At 39.0% G+C, this 16,025-nt stretch overlaps 1 protein-coding gene across 22 annotated transcripts in view; it reads left to right on the top strand.

Annotated features, from left to right (window-relative positions):
- Positions 1-16,025, top strand: part of CDKAL1 (CDKAL1 threonylcarbamoyladenosine tRNA methylthiotransferase) — a 640,160-nt gene that overhangs the window by 433,717 nt on the left and 190,418 nt on the right. Inside the window, exon 11 of one of the 22 annotated variants that reach the window (XM_086370070.1) lies at positions 3,931-11,667. The exons of the other annotated variants lie outside the window; for them this stretch is intronic. Within the exon in view, the coding sequence (XP_086226196.1) occupies positions 3,931-3,934 (4 nt within the window). The 3' untranslated portion in view covers positions 3,935-11,667. Of the gene's footprint in view, positions 1-3,930; positions 11,668-16,025 lie in introns of those variants that run through there. 22 annotated transcript variants of the gene reach the window in all.

Below are 16,025 nucleotides of genomic sequence, written 5' to 3'. Positions count from 1 at the left end.
CTTCCATCTGTGCATCACACACCATTAATTTGTGTAGGGTTGCCAGTCTTCCTAAGGTAATGTGCATTGTGATCATCTCTGTACCTGACCTAGTAGATGAAAACTGCTTTAGCTTTGCTCTGCTTACATCTCCTTTCATGTGGCTTTTTGAAGCTGTCAACTGTTTCTGACATGGAGATAGGTCAAATCATGTCACTACAAAAGAGATAATTTTCTACGAAATAGCATTTTTGGAAGAGTATCTGGGAACATCTTTGCTTTTACACACTTACCCCTGTAGTTTTCTTGAAGAATGGAGCTTTATAAGGAGGTTTTGAGATTCTGTTTTTTTAAAGTTCAAATTGCCATTGACCAAAATTAAGGCATATTTACACAATCTCAGACATGAATGATAATTTTGCTTCCACAGAAAACACTTGCAGCCTATAATTATATTCTTAAAAATCCTACTTCTCATCATCACCAAGGGTTGAATGCCTTCTATGATTATACAAGGCAGGAAATAGTGCCGGCCAAGGTCATTCGGAACGTTCTCAAGTCCGGGGCACTATCCTCCCCTTGGGGAATATGTCATTTATCTTGGCATATTTGTGGCATGGGTCTTTCTACTTTCCATAATTTTTTTCCCATAATTTTTTCCTCTGTTGTTTTTCTTAATTAAAATACAACTCTTTATTTCCATCTTGTTTATAATTATGTACCTTTGTACCAAGTACTACATGGATATGATTGCTTTATACAAATTGTAAGCAATTATTTTTTCCACCTTCAATTAGTCACTTATCCTGACTACATACAAATCTTTTTCCTCTGTTTACTTTCTCCTTCCTTCCTCATCTTCCCTTTATGTGTCTAATTTTTTTTTTCACCTCTAGGCGTTTCTTGATTATCCTAACCACCAGAAATAAAGACACTTGGTTTGCATTCAAGCAAATCCAGCTAATTGTTCAAATATTCAAATCAGTGAATGGAAAGTATACTTATTCTAGGATTTCATAATTATAATCATTAAGTATATACAACTTTCAAAGTAGAAAACAGAATAATGATGGATCTCTAATACTTCCTGATCTTGAGAACGGAGGGCAAAGCTAAAGAATAAGGATTTTTATGTTAGATGTCTGTTGTTGGCCTGTGTCCCTCCTTTGCATCTGTTCTAGCTTATTCTACATAAAGTTGTCTCATGTACAGACAAGTTTGGGCACACCAGTATTGGTGAATGTCTTGTTTTCAGAATTACAAATAAATTGTTGTGATATGTGCTGTGCTCAGTTGCTTGGTCGTGTCTGACTCTTTTGAGACCCCAAGGACTGTAGCTCGTCAGGCTCCTCTGTCCATGGAATTCTCTAGGCAAGAATACTAAAGTGGGTTGCCATTTCTTCTTTGAAGGTTATCTTCTTGACCTAGGGATCGAACCAGAGTCTGCTGCTTTGGCAGGAGGATTCTTTACCACTGGGCCACCTTCAGTCCAGTTCAGTTCAGTCGCTCAGCATGTCTGACTCTTTGCAACCCCATCTAGGAAGCCTCAAATGAATTGTTACACCTGTGAAATTTCTTGCCTCTTGCTTACCAGAGCAGTAGCAGGTAATGCGGTAGCAATAGCAGATAAGCACGTGGTTCATACATTTGCACAAGATTTTGCTGAGAGCAGACATGTAGCCTATTGTGCAAAATAGACAAGAGCACTTTCCAAATAGTTTTATTAATGTGATTCAGTGAGGTAAAGGAATCAACAGCTTCCTTTGCCTTCATTTGGGCAAGTGCTAACTCAGTCATTTGGGGAATTACTGTGGCTGCTTAACTGGACAACAATCTCCTGACAAGTTCTAGCCGTTTATGCTACTCTGAAGATGGACCTTTTAAGTCTGTTGCCTCTTGAACACTTTCAGCAGCATCCATAAGCTAAATAGGGGTCAAAAGATGGATCATGTCAAGGAATTAGAAAATAGTGCTGAGCTCATTTTTCTTTCTTTGGATTCTGAATTACTCTGAGGCATCCACAGAGCTTTTCTAGAATTACCCGAACTGTCTGGAAGACTCCAGAACCTACCCAGGGATCTCCAGGATTTCCAGCACTAGAAATATCAGAGGTCCCTGCAAGAGGGAATTAGAGATTGCTGGAGAAGATAGCCCATCCCACCCATCCAGCCACAGTTTCGGTTTCAGGTGCTGTGAATCACTGGAATTGGAAAATACAAGTCTAGCCAGTTAGGATCTAAATTTTTTTTTTAATTAAGTCTTGTACTATTTCTAGTTTTAGACAGTTCATCAGAACCAAAAAATTGTGTGTTTTGTCCAGTTTGTCTTCTTGCTTGGACTAGTACAGGCTCACTCTTGTGCAGACTCTAACTTTACTCTTTAGTAGAAAACTTTTCCTGTCCTCTCAAGGAAGTCCACCTATCCAGTGAATCATTTCCAGTGATGATGGACATATAGGAATAAATGAAATATTTTAAGCTCTGACATTTGCTTATTTTTCCCTATGAAAATCTAGCATTTGGAAACAGCAACATTTCATGGATTTCCATGGAACGCTTGTCTGGGCAACTGATCCAGCACATAGTTGTTTCATCCAGTGTTTACTGAAACTTAATACAGTCTTGTCATTCTTAGGAGAAGGGCTGATATTACCATGTTGCTCCTGTGTTGTCGTTCAGTCTGTAAGTCATGTCTGACTCTCTGCAATCCCATGGACTGGAGCACACTGGGTTCCCGTGTCCTCCACTATCTCCCAGAGTTTGCTCACACTCTTGTCCATTTTGTCAGTGATGCCATCCAACCATCTCATCCTCTGTCACCCCCTTCTCCTCCCGCCTTCAATCTTTCCCAGCATCAGGGTCTTTTCCAATGAGTCAGCTCTTCGCATCCAGTGGCCAAAGTATTGGAGCTTCAGCTTCAGCTTCAGTCCTTCCAGTGAATTTTCAGGGTTGATTTCCTTTAGGATTGATTGACTGGTTTGATTTCCTTGCAGTCCAAGAGACTCTCAAATCCTCTCTAGCACCACAGTTCTAAAGCATCAATTCTTCAGCGATCAGCCTTCTTTATGATCCAACTCTCACATCTGTACATGACTACTGGAAAAACCATAGTGTTCACTATATGGCCTTTTGTCAGCAAAGTGATGTCTTTGCTTTTTAATATGCTGTCCTGATTTGTCATAGCTTTCCTTCCAAGAAGGAAGCATCTTTTAATTTCATGGTTGCAGCCACTGTTTGCTGTGATTTTGGAACCCAGGAAAATACTTCATTTCTGTTTGCCATGAAGTGATGGGACCAGATGCTGTGTTGCCCTATTTTGTGAGTGAGTGAAGTCGCTCAGTCGTGTCCGACTCTTTGTGACCCCGTGGACCATAGCCCACCAGGCTCCTCCGTCCGTGGGATTCTCCAGGCAAGAGTACTGGAGTGGGTTGCCATTTCCTTCTCCAGGGGATCTTCCTGACCCAGGGATCGAACCGAGGTCTTCCACATTGCAGGCAGACGCTTTAACCTCTGAGCCACCAGGCAGCCCTATTTTGTGCCTCATACTAAATACTTGACAACCGTGTTCACTTAAAATAGTAGGTCTGGTGCTCGCTTCTTTTGCTTTTTAGCTTCTGTATAAATGTGGCCCTTTTTATTTGCATCCTGTTTCCTCTGAAGCCTTTTCTGTAATGAACCTTTAACAAATGAAGAGTCATGTTAATTCATTTTTTTCTCCAGCAGTGTGAGGGTTCTCAAATAATCATGTTATGAATTAGGGACGAGGCATTTCCTAATCTGTTTCTTCAAAAAATCCAGTCTTTAAAACAACCTACTGCATTTAAGAGTGAAATCCACACTTTGGGATTTTACCTGAAGCTGCACACTTTTAAACTCCCCATTCAGCAGTATTTGTGGTGCCATGTTTCTCAAACAGCAGAGGTGAAATCTTTTTAATTAATTTTCTTTACAGTTGAAATCGGCCGGTGTTTTAGCTAGGAGCAGTAGAAGTTTACATGTGAGCCAACTTGAAGCTGATTCATTATTCTCTTCAGTTGGTTGAAAGTTGGCAGCTACTATCATAACAGCAGCTGGATTGAAGATAAGCTGGAAGTGTTGGCACGTGTGGCGGCATATGGGACTTTATTAAATCATGCAACCTTTGCAAAGAAAAGTGTCTGAATTACTTAATATACTAATTTAAAACAGCTGTTCATGAGCAGACACTCTGACTAAAATTATTCTATTCAAATTTATTAATCTAGTTGGACAATTAACTATAGTCCTTTGATGTTTTTATTTAAATAAATAAGATGATTTCTTGAAAGATGTGATGGGATATATAGGGATATGGAAGGAAACTATATAACAAAGCATGAGATGCACTTCGGGTTTTCAAGAGATTTGTGTTTTAATAATTTTTAGTAAATACGTCGTAAGTTTACTTTCATTCCCTGTCACTTTACTGGTTTCTCTGTTGTCTTTTTAACATAATACTGGGATTTAAGAAAGCAGAATGTTTGAATTATTTACTTTTATTTTCTCGTGTAATTTTAAAGAGTTACCTCTCAATGAGAGAATTTTTCACCATGATATATGAGGAGATTATAATTAGGGTTCCCAGGACCTTGGGGCCTTAGATATAAACTTTGAGTCCTTCCCCATTTGAGCTGTGTTGAATTTACAGTCACTCCCCAATGAAAACTGTATATTGTCATACATGTTTAAAAAATGATAACATGCAGAGTTCTCCTCTCAATCATGTGTTCTGATGCTAAGTAAAACAACTGCTTAGTCCTCAGATTCACACATGAATGTGTGAACGGAACAAGCAAGAATGTCCTATTGATAGCTGCATCTTAAGAAATGAAATTGTTTATGAATTAAAAGACCTAACTGTTTACACAGATTATTTTGTTAAAAGTCCAGTGGCCTTGTGGTTTATGTTAAGTAGACCTTAAACATGGGAGACAAGATCCATCTCCTAGGCGAGGGTGGGATGGTTTGAGAGAATAGCATTGAAATGTGTATTACCATATGTAAAATAGATGACCAGTGCAAGTTCGATGCATGAAGCACGGCACCCAAAGTCAGTACCCTGGGACAACCCAGAGAGATGGGGTAGGCAGGAAGGTGGGAGGGGAGTTCAGGACAGGGGAACACATGTAGATGTATGGCAGAAACCATCACAATGTTGTAAAGTAATTATCCTCCAATTAAAATAAATTAATTAATCTAAAAAAGAAGATGTGATATGACACCCTCCCTGAGAGGATCTTCCCAACTCAGGGATTGAACCTAGGTCTCCCCTATTGCAGGTGGATTGTTTTACCATCTTAGCCACCAGTGAAGTCCTACAGATACACAGTGGACTTAAAAAAAATTAAAGGATTCATCTCCCTTACTCAGTAAATAAAATTTGAGTGAATTAATGACCAGTTTATTTTTACTTGCAAGTTGCATGGATCTAAAGTAAGTCACACCATATGATAGCATCTTTGTGTTGTCTTGTAATTTTATGATATTTGCTATCTCAGAATTTACCTTGTCCCTTGTGTCTGTGATATCCATTCACACACCCCTAAGTTTACTATAGTCAGATTTCCCAGAGAATGCCAATAACCAATAACTAGTGAGCACTCAGGAGTAAAGAGGCATCTTCTAGTGGCGAAAGCAAAGTAGAGGTGAAGTGGCAGCTTTGCAGAGAAAGTTCTGACCTCTGATCTCTCCACTCTACACTCAGACAGCGAAGGGTCACAAGGGCACGGAGCCGCAGTCACCCGAGCAGGCTGATTTCTCTGAGTGAGTCATGAATGTACCATGTCCAGTCTGTCCAATGCCCTATTTTATCCATCTATCTGCAAAAAAGTAATGCTCTCTTTTTAGCATGCTGAGTTCTTTTTCTTCCTTTCATGTGCCCATACTGGAGCACAATCTGATAAAAGGCAAATTATTATTAAACTTGTATTTTATTCCATCCCCTCCCACCTCCATCTTGAAGAAAAGAAAATTGCAAAAAAAAAGAAAAGGAGTGATTCAAGAAGGATTTGGTAATTAAGTTTTCCTCCAGATGCCTTCCCAGATGTGTTTCTGTTCACTGAATACCCACCTCCAAAATAACTTAGGGAAAACACTTTCCTCAAATATATTTTCTGTCTCTTTATCATCATCTTTAATATCTTTAACTCGATTGTTATTTTGGGGAGACCCTAGGGTCTTTTTCACACTTTTATCTTTTGTCAGATTTTTTTCAGAGGTAGTAAAGTTCTGCTCTTCTCCCTTCTCTCCTTTGCTGCCTTTAAATTTTTTCAAGAGAATGAATGCATATCATTGGAACAGTTACTTAGTCAAAAAGCAATTACTTTTTTCTTTTTGAACATGGTATTATATTTATATTTGGAAGATTTTGACATCATATAGTACATACCATTTTACTTGTGGATTACCCCAAACTTGATTCATTGGTTTGAAGGTAATTACATTTTCTATTGATTTAGTTATTTTCCTTCTAGACCAGTTAAGAGAAAAGTCTCATCACCCCTAACCTCTTCCCACCTTCTTTTGTAAAATGATTGTAATGTAATATTTCTGGTAGAAACTGAGATGTTATCTTCCTCCAATCCTTTGTATGTTTTCTCTGCCTAAGTGTTTTCTTGTAAACATTAGAGGCTGTAAAGTCATATACCAATAGTAAGCATTTTTCCTTTCGGAGTGCTGCTTCATTTCGTAAGGCTCACACACTGTCACAGTGTTACAGAAACCTCGGCACGTGTGTAGGATAGGTGTTTTCAATCTGCACTATAGGATGGAAGTCAAGGTTCACACGCTTAAAAAGACTTGTTGAAATCCCATAGTGACTTAATTCATTATAGGACTAGATCTTCAGTTTCTACTGTTTTTCAGTCTTCCAACTGATTCTAATAATGTTAATTAAATGGTTCAGTTTTTTATTTATCTTTTTTGTGCCTAACACTATAATATCTGGAACAAAAACAACACGTATATTTATGTATATAAAAGTCATGGTTCAGCTTGTCTGTGAGTGACAGAAAAAAAAAAATGGCCATAAAGAAAGTAGTTTATTTTTCAGTCAGGTAAATGAAGTCCAGAGCTAGGAAATAGGTCTTTATAAGTCTCTGGCATATCAGGGATGCAGGCAGGATAAAGCTTTCATCTCATGGTCCAAGATTGAGCTCCAGCCATCAGATTTGCATTCTAGTCTGTAGGAATGTGAGAGGCAAAGAAGAGTATGTGTTCCTTCTCTTTAAATGCTTTCTGAAAGTCACACATGTTACTTTGTTTATATCCAGTTGGTCAGAACCTAGTCATGTGTCTGCACTTGGCAGAAAGAAAGGCTAAGAAAGGTAACCTTTATTTTGAGTGGCTTTGTCCCCATTTGTAAATGAAGAGCTCTGTTGCAAATAAGAGTGAGATAGTGGGGAACAGCTAGTAGTCTCTGTCTCAGTTTGTCCCATTTGATCACTCTTCTTGCTACATACAGAGCTCATCCCTTATCTGAGAGAGAGAACCCAAGCCCCATCTAGGTACCCTATCCTACTGTACCATGATTTATCGTTGATGCTCCTTCCTTTTTAGAAGGTCCAGATGTGGCTTTCTGTGGACTGATGCTATAAACTAAAGACTGGTGTAAAGTCTTTGTTTAAAATGGATTAAAAATAAGATGAGTATTATAACTTTTATTTTTTTAATTTAAATTTATTTATTTTAATTGGAGGCTAATTACTTAACAATATTGTATTGGTTCTGGCACACATCAGTATGAATCCGCCATGGGTGTACCCGTGTTCCCCATCCTGAACCCCTCTCCCACCTCCCTCCCCGTACCATCCCTCCGGGTCATCCCAGTGCACCAGCCCCAAGGATCCTGTATCGAACCTGGACTGGCGATTCGTTTCTTATATTATACATGTTTCCATGCCATTCCCCCAAATCATCCCCCCTCCCCTCTCCCACAGAGTCCAAAAGACTGTTCTATACATCTGTGTCTCTTTTGCTGTCTCGCATACAGGGTTATCGTTACCATCTTTCTAAATTCCATATATATGCGTTAGTATACTGTATTGGTGTTTTTCTTTCTGGCTTACTTCACTCTGTATAATAGGCTCCAGTTTCATCCACCTCATTAGAACTGATTCAAATGTATTCTTTTTAATGGCTGAGTAATACTCCATCGTGTATATGTACCATGGCTTTCTTATCCATTCATCTGCTGATGGACATCTAGGTTGCTTCCATGTCCTGGCTACTATAAACAGTGCTGCGATGAACATTGGGGTACATGTGTCTCTTTCAGTTCTGGTTTCCTCAGTGTGTATGCCTAGCAGTGGGATTGCTGGCTCATAAGGCAGTTCTATTTCCAGTTTTTTAAGGAATCTCCACACTGTTCTCTATAGTGGCTGTACTAGTTAGCATTCCCACCAACAGTGTAAGAGGGTTCCCTTTTCTCCATACCCTCTCCAGCATTTATTGCTTGTAGACTTTTGGATCACAGCCATTCTGACTGGCGTCCCATTTGAAGAACGGGAGAATGGGAAACACATTTCAGCTACCATTTGGTGGGAATTAACAAACCCTGCTTGGTAGAAATCATGAACATTTTCTGCCCTAGTACTGAGGGACATTCTTTAGTTGTCCCGTCTGATAAGCCCTGGTTTCCTTCTGTGAGGGCAGCTCCCCAGTTGACAGGCCTTCGTGGCCATATCTGAGAAAGGCAGTAAGCAATGTGATCTTCTGCTGGGTGCAAACACTCCCATGCCTGCTTCCTTCTGGTGCTGATTAGAGACGTGGAAATTGCTTTAAGAGCTGTCCAGTCTATCCATGGCATCCTGGTGTATCTTTAGCAATTCCATCCCCTCAGAAATTTAGTATGCTTTGTCTGTTTGTTTCTTGTCAGTTCCATGAACAAGTGTAGTCAAAAGTCATGTCTGGACATAGTTTTGAACCTGAAGGCTGTCTTATTTATTGACCTCTGGCCTCTTTATCTCCCTCCTCTGAATTTACTGATGACTCCTTTCAGACCACCTAAACCTCTCTCAATCCCATCACTGCTGGTAAACTGGGGCTAGTGTATGACGGGGCCCCGGTTCCTCTTCCATGGTATTGTACCAGAGCCTTCCTTGGCTTTTGCAAACCTGCAAACCTCAAAATCACAGGATTCTCAGTCCAATTAGACTGTAATTCACAAAGATTTTCTTAGGAAAGCTCTGTTTTCTTCGATCTCAGCTTGCAGCTGGATAGCCCAAGTCTGTTCCTTGTGGCAAAGAACAGCAAGGAGAAGCCAAGTAGTATTTAACATTCTGAATCATTTGTAACAATTCTACTGCTGCAGACTTTGTTAACATTTGGTCTGTCTCCCAAGGTTCAGTTCAGTTCAGTCGCTCGCTCAGTTGTGTCCGACTCTTTGCGACCCCATGAATTGCATCACTCCAGGCCTCCCTGTCTATCACCAACTCCTGGAGTTCACTCAGACTCACGTCCATCGAGTCAGTGATGCCATCCAGCCATCTCATCCTCTGTCGTCCCCTTCTCCTCCTGTCCCCAATCCCTCCCAGCATCAGAGTCTTTTCCAATGAGTCAACTCTTCGCATGAGGTGGCCAAAGTACTGGAGTTTCAGCTTTAGCATCATTATTTCTAAAGAACACCCAGGGCTGATCTCCATTAGGATGGACTGGTTGGATCTCCTTGCAGTCCAAGGGACTCTCAAGAGTCTTCTCCAACACCACAGTTCAAAAGCATCAATTCTTTGGTGCTCAGCTTTCTTCACAGTCCAACTCTCACATCCATACATGACCACAGGAAAAACCATAGCCTTGACTAGACGGACCTTTGTTGGCAAAGTAATGTCTCTGCTTTTGAATATGCTATTTATGTTGGTCATAACTTTCCTTCCAAGGAGTAAGCGTCTTTTAATTTCATGGCTGCAGTCATCATCTGGAGTGATTTTGGAGCCCCCAAAAATAAAGTCTGACACTGTTTCCACTGTTTCCCCGTCTATTTCCCATGAAGTGATGGGACCGAATGCCGTGATCTTCGTTTTCTGAATGTTGAGCTTTAAGCCAACTTTTTCACTCTCCTCTTTCACTTTCATCAAGAGGCTTTTGAGTTCCTCTTCACTTCCTGCCATAAGGGTGGTGTCATCTGCATATCTGAGGTTACTGATATTTCTCCCAGCAATCTTGATTCCAGCTTGTGCTTCATCCAGCCCAGCATTTCTCATGATGTACTCTGCATATAAGTTAAATAAGCAGGGTGACAATATACAGCCTTGATGTACTCCTTTGCCTATTTGGAACTAGTCTGTTGTTTCATGTCCAGTTCTAACTGTTGCTTCCTGACCTGCATATAGGTTTCTCAAGAGGCAGGTCAAGTGGTCTGGTATTCCCATCTCTTTCAGAATTTTCCACAGTTTATTGTGATCCACACAGTCAAAGGCTTTGGCATAGTCAATAAAGCAGAAATAGATGTTTTTCTGGAACTCTCTTGCTTTTTCGATGATTCTCATATATTTTCCCCTAATTTATTGTGATTCAGTGTTTTAATTGTATCATTTGAAAAAATTTCTATTCTTTTCAGTTTTTCCTTGAAAAAAGTTGCTTCATTGTCTAGTTCTGACTCTTTCAACAGTTATAATTGGTTTCATTCTTTTTCCTTCTTTTAAATAATTTGTGCTTTCAAGAATCATGATATAATTAAATTTTGCAGAGTGTTTTTCTGCTTATAAGAAAGTCAGAATTCATCTTAACTTTTATAGCAGTGTAAGTCCCTGAATTTTTCTTCTAGTGATAAAAGAGACTAAATTTAATGAGAAACACTTTACAACATTAAGAATCCTGGTACATAGGAAACTTAAGAAAGCTGTTAAATTTTAAAACATTTTTGAGTAATATTTTCATGCATAAAAGATGTATGTTTTCCCTTTCTGTAAGTGAAAATAAATCTCTATTTTTCCCCACATAAATAAACAACAGAAATATGCAAATAGAAATATATTTGCATAAAAATATTTACACTTAGTGCCATGACCTTTTGTATATGTATTACTGAATAATTATATTAATAGCTAATACTTAGTACTTAAAAATGTCTCAGTCGCTCTTCAGATTGGTTTATATGTATGAACTGATTTAATTCTTAAAACAACCTTTTGAAACAGGTATCTTTGACTGTCACATTTTAGAGATGAAGAAAACTGAAGCACAGGAGAGCTTGAGGTCACACAGATAGTAAGTGACAGAGAGAACTTTGAGCCCTTGTTGCCGGGTACAAGAGCTAGTTCTTTTTAACTATTTATTGTGCTCTACTATTGAATGTGCTGTCCTCTGAATAAGTACTGCTCAAAAACTGGCTCATAGACCAGTGCCTCTTTGCAAATTCTTTGTCATCGATGCACAAGATTATTACTGAAATTGAAAGCAAGCACGTAGATTTTCTAGTAATTTAACATTTCCAGGACATCAAATTTATGATATGTATTTTTAGTAATTCATCTTACTTCCATTTTAGAAATGTATTGGTCCATAATGAATTGGAAGGAAAACTGGTTATTCTCCACAAATAGTTCAAGAAGCACTGTTCTGAATAAAGTGCCTTTTATGGCTGTTAGGTGCTTTTAAATTCATAATTTCATTCAGTTCTCACAATAACCTTGGAAGTTTATGGTGCTATTCACATATTTTTTAGGTTGAAAAACTAAAGATTAGAGAAGATATATATATATATATGTGATAGATCTACAATTCAAAGCCTGTTCTTTATTCTATAAAATACAGAAATCATATTCTCCTGTCCCTGGTGACATTCATATTGAAACATATAAATTTGTTGAAGCCTTTCAAGACATTTTTTTTCTTCTGTTGGTTATCTTCATAAAAGAGAACTTTGAGGAAGTAAGAATTTTTTTTAAATGTAAAGATTCTTGAACTCTAACAGAGAATAATACAACCTGGTCATTTATTAATTCTTTGGTAAGACATTATTTTTATTTTTTAGAGGCAGTTCTTCAGATATTTATTGGCAACCCTAGCTCCTTCCACTTACTAGTAAATATTGCTTAGAATGAGGACTTCAGATCTTCTTATGGTAACAGCAGAGCATAAGGTAGCGTTTTCTCAGCTTCCTCATCTATAAAATGAAAAGGATGGGGGACTTGCCCGGCGGTGTAGTGGCGCTTCTCCTGCAGGGGGTGCGGGTTTGATCCCTGGTTGGGGAACTAAGATCCCACATGCTTATGCCGTATTGCCAAAAAAAATTTTTTTTTAATTTAACTTTCAAAAGGATGAGCTAGTTATTTTGAATTCGAGTCTTACTGAAGATTTGTGTCATTTCCCCCCCTTTTCTTAGCTTTCTTCTGATGAGTGTTAGTCTTTTCTTCTTTCCAGTTACTCCCATTCTCCAGAAACCCTTCATGGAGCTTGCATTTACCTGTGACTCATTCCTCCTCATGCCCACTTTCTCTTGAAGAAAGTGGCTTTCTCTTGAAGAGTAGCTGCTTCCACTGCATGCCTCCACTGTCTCAGCTTTCTGTCCGCTTCTCAATCCTCTAGGGTCTGGTTTCTGCCTACTCTCCTTCACTCCTGTCAAGTTCCTCATTGCAGACTCCAGCAGGCAGTCTTCTTCAGCCTTAATTTTCTCCTCTTACATTGGCCAGCTCCCTCCTCTGTGAGTCAGGTTCAGTCTATGCTTGTCCCCTCCCTCCCCGGCCCTCACACAGGTGCATGCATCTACAGACTGCTTTTCAATGAGAGCCTTTTGCCTGTCCCTCAGGTGCTCAGTGCTCACCTTTCACGCTTACTCTTCCTGCCCTTTGCGTCATCTTAGTATGAAGCCCCGCATTCATCCATCCAAGTCAGAAGCACAGTTTTTTTGAACTTCCCTCTCACCTTTTCCCACTCAGTCTCATCTGCCACCAGGTCTCATGAGTTTGATCTTCCACTCAGCTCGTGTCCCACGCCTCATCCCCACTGTCACTGCCTTCATTGTGGAGGTTCTTTGAATTGCGTTGCCTCGTAAACCCCTTCCCAAACTCCAGGCTCATTCCCTCCAACCCATTCTTCTCTTCGTTGCCAGATTGTTGTTTCTAAAATATGTACTGACCTTGTATTTTTTAATCAAAATTATATTCCAGTAAAAACAAAATCATCCTTAGATCCCCATTTCTGGCCTTCAGTACCAGAAATGACAACAGTAGCCATTATTCCAACTACTAGTTACTGATGTGTATGCCAGAAATTCTGCAAAGGATTTCACCTGCATAATCTCCTTATAGTTTATCTCCATTATGGTGTTTCCCACATGGTTCTGTGCTTGTGTTTCCCTCTGCAGACACTCCCCCCAACCCTCTTTAACTTCATGAGTCTCTTCATGTATTTCTCTCCAGCACCTACTATAGTGCCTGAAACATAAACCCATTGTATTTCTGCTGAATGAAGGATTTCTGTTGTTGTTGACATAGGACTAACTTGAGTTGTGGGATGTGGAGATTTCAGAAACCTTTAGTAGAAAAGCCTACAGTAAGGACAACAAAGGCTTTGCTAGTGAGGACGGAATACTTGTCTCAGCTCAGGGAGCCAGAGGCTCTGTAACCCAGCGCCCCTGCCTCTTTCATCATCACCTGGTTGTCGCAGGTCCCAGAAAGGGTGAAAACGATTGTCTTTATGCTTTGATTCAGTGCATACAGCCTGCTACTAGCAGCCTCATGCCGACATGCACCATATTTTAAGGTAAAATAATTGTATTCTCTAGAAAATAGCCTTGGAAATTCAGCTCCCTTCCTCTGTCCATTTTGTCTCATTCTTCACTGCCGACCCCCTTCACTGAAAGACAGTGATTTCATTATTGCTACTGTGAGAGAGCTGACTCTTCCAAACTGTTTTTTATTTCCTAAATGATCAACCTTCACACAGCACGGTATTCTCTGGTTAGCAGCAGAAACGGTTCTTTTTAATTTCCTTTCTTGGGTGTTTAATTTAAAATATATAAAGTTTAATTTAATTTTTCCATTTCTGAGGTGTTCAAAGGGTGTAAGCTGAGCTTGTGAACACTTTCAGGTCAGGTTACCAATAGGAATTTGACATTTATATGAATAAGAATAATACCAAGAGTTACAAAAGTTAATAAAGAATTGCAAGGACTCTCAGGCTCTGTGCTTGCGGCCATAAATTGATTGCCAGCAGGGGTCAAACAGGAGTCTCTCCTGGCCCCGCGCATTCTCCCTTGGGTAAGCCAGTGCAGCGTTCGCTGCACCAGCAGAAAGGGCAGAGTGAATTTATGCCTTCCTTCAAACAAATTGCTAGAATATTCACTGCTTAAGATAGGTGTGGATTAATAGAACTTCTTACTTAGCTAAACGCAGGGCTCAAGATTATTTTTCTAGAAATAATACCAAGCCAAGAGAAATAAATCTAACAATGCAGGCACGTATATACAGACAGGCTCTGTTTGGTCCATACTGTATGTTTCAAGATAGGATTTTGTATTTCTGTTTCTGCTGTAAAAGCAGTTGAGAAAAACTAAAGAAACACTGATTTCAGAGGAACTAATTTGGTGCTAATTCCCTAAAAGAAAATGCAGAAACCAAAGTTGATCCTTCAAGTATGAATATGTATATGTTACAATTTTTCATTGGGTCTGTTTATTTCATATTGGTTTAATGGAATGTATTCTTATAAAAATGTCATTGAAATATTGGAATAAGCTTGTGTCTAAGTAATAGAAGTTATACTTAGATATAAAATAGAATTGTCTACCCTTTTGCAAATATTGTGACTTTGAGTGCTTTTGGTGAAGGTGAACTCTAAAGTCAAGCAAACCTTTAATGGCCTAAAATGAAATAATACAAGTTTCTACATTATTTTATCGTTTCCAGTCACTGCTTTTCGTTCCTTATAGTGGTCAGGGTGTCTTTTGTGAAGGTAGGAAGTGAACTCTTTTTGGTCTGCATTCCCGCACATGTTGTTTATCCATATATACACTAGGTGTTTTCTTAGTGGCAAAAGGGAGGTTATACCTCACCTACCTTATTTTATTTCTGTTGCTTTGTCATATGTCTCATTCGTTAGGTGTTTTCTTATTTTGGTTTGGTTTTCATTTTTAAGTATAAGAATTGATTTCTATTGTGCTCAACATCGAGTTATTCCTTTTTTCTTTTCTCTCTCAGCTTAAAGAGAAACTATTTCTGGGTGCCCGTTATTTACAATACTGCAGATGTATTATTATTTTTTTCCTAATTGAGATCCCATGTGTTACTCTTTCTACTGCTGTGTCAGGTGCTGTGTACAGAATTAGAGTTTCTAAGGGAGTTGTTTTTTGCATTAAAAAAAACCAGACTGGAGTCTAGATGGCATGCATCTTAGTGGTTTTGGGTATGAATGGGATATATGAAATGTAAATAATGCCTTTGCCAGAGCCTTGAAGCTCACTCATATAGCAGTGAGCGGCCTGCGCTCAGCTGTCACACAGCGGACCACTGTCCTGTGTGGCATGCATCTTTTACAAATGTTCCTTACTTAACTCGATGTACATAGGGATCATCATCCATACAGCATTAAGCAAAATATAACCTATTTAAGTCTATCCTTCAAAATGTTTCATATGCCGGTAGGCCACTAGGAGATGCTAAATAACAATATGGCCATTTAATTTACTTATGTCAGCTAGCATGAAGGAAGGAACCTGAAATGTTGCTTCTGGCTGTATATATATATATATATCCCCCTGCCCCGCTTTACCTTTTTTCAAATCATTTTATTTATGCAGTGGTCATTTTCTCTTTCCTTCTTCACCCTGCAAATATTTTATCTCCAAAGTAAAAATGCTTCTTTAACACCAGCATCCTAAATGATACTGTTAAGAAGTTTTAGGAGCTATGGTGGTAACCTTATTAGAAACACATGTTTCTTCCTCTTTTTCTTTTATTCTTTACTCCAAAAAAAAAAAAAAAAAAAGAAAAGATATGTGGTTTTGCCAGTTTAATTAGTATGATCATGAACGTAAAGAATGAGAAGGAAGCTTAGAAACATAGTCTGTTTTTCCTTATTTTCAACCAAAGC

This window comes from Bos grunniens, chromosome 23 (assembly GCF_055505025.1).
Source record: "Bos grunniens cultivar Pamir isolate PY7600 chromosome 23, Bosgru_T2T1.0, whole genome shotgun sequence".
NCBI classification, from domain to species: Eukaryota; Metazoa; Chordata; class Mammalia; order Artiodactyla; family Bovidae; genus Bos; species Bos grunniens.
Note: the sequence above shows the minus strand (reverse complement) of the source record. Positions and strands in the feature narration are given on the sequence as shown.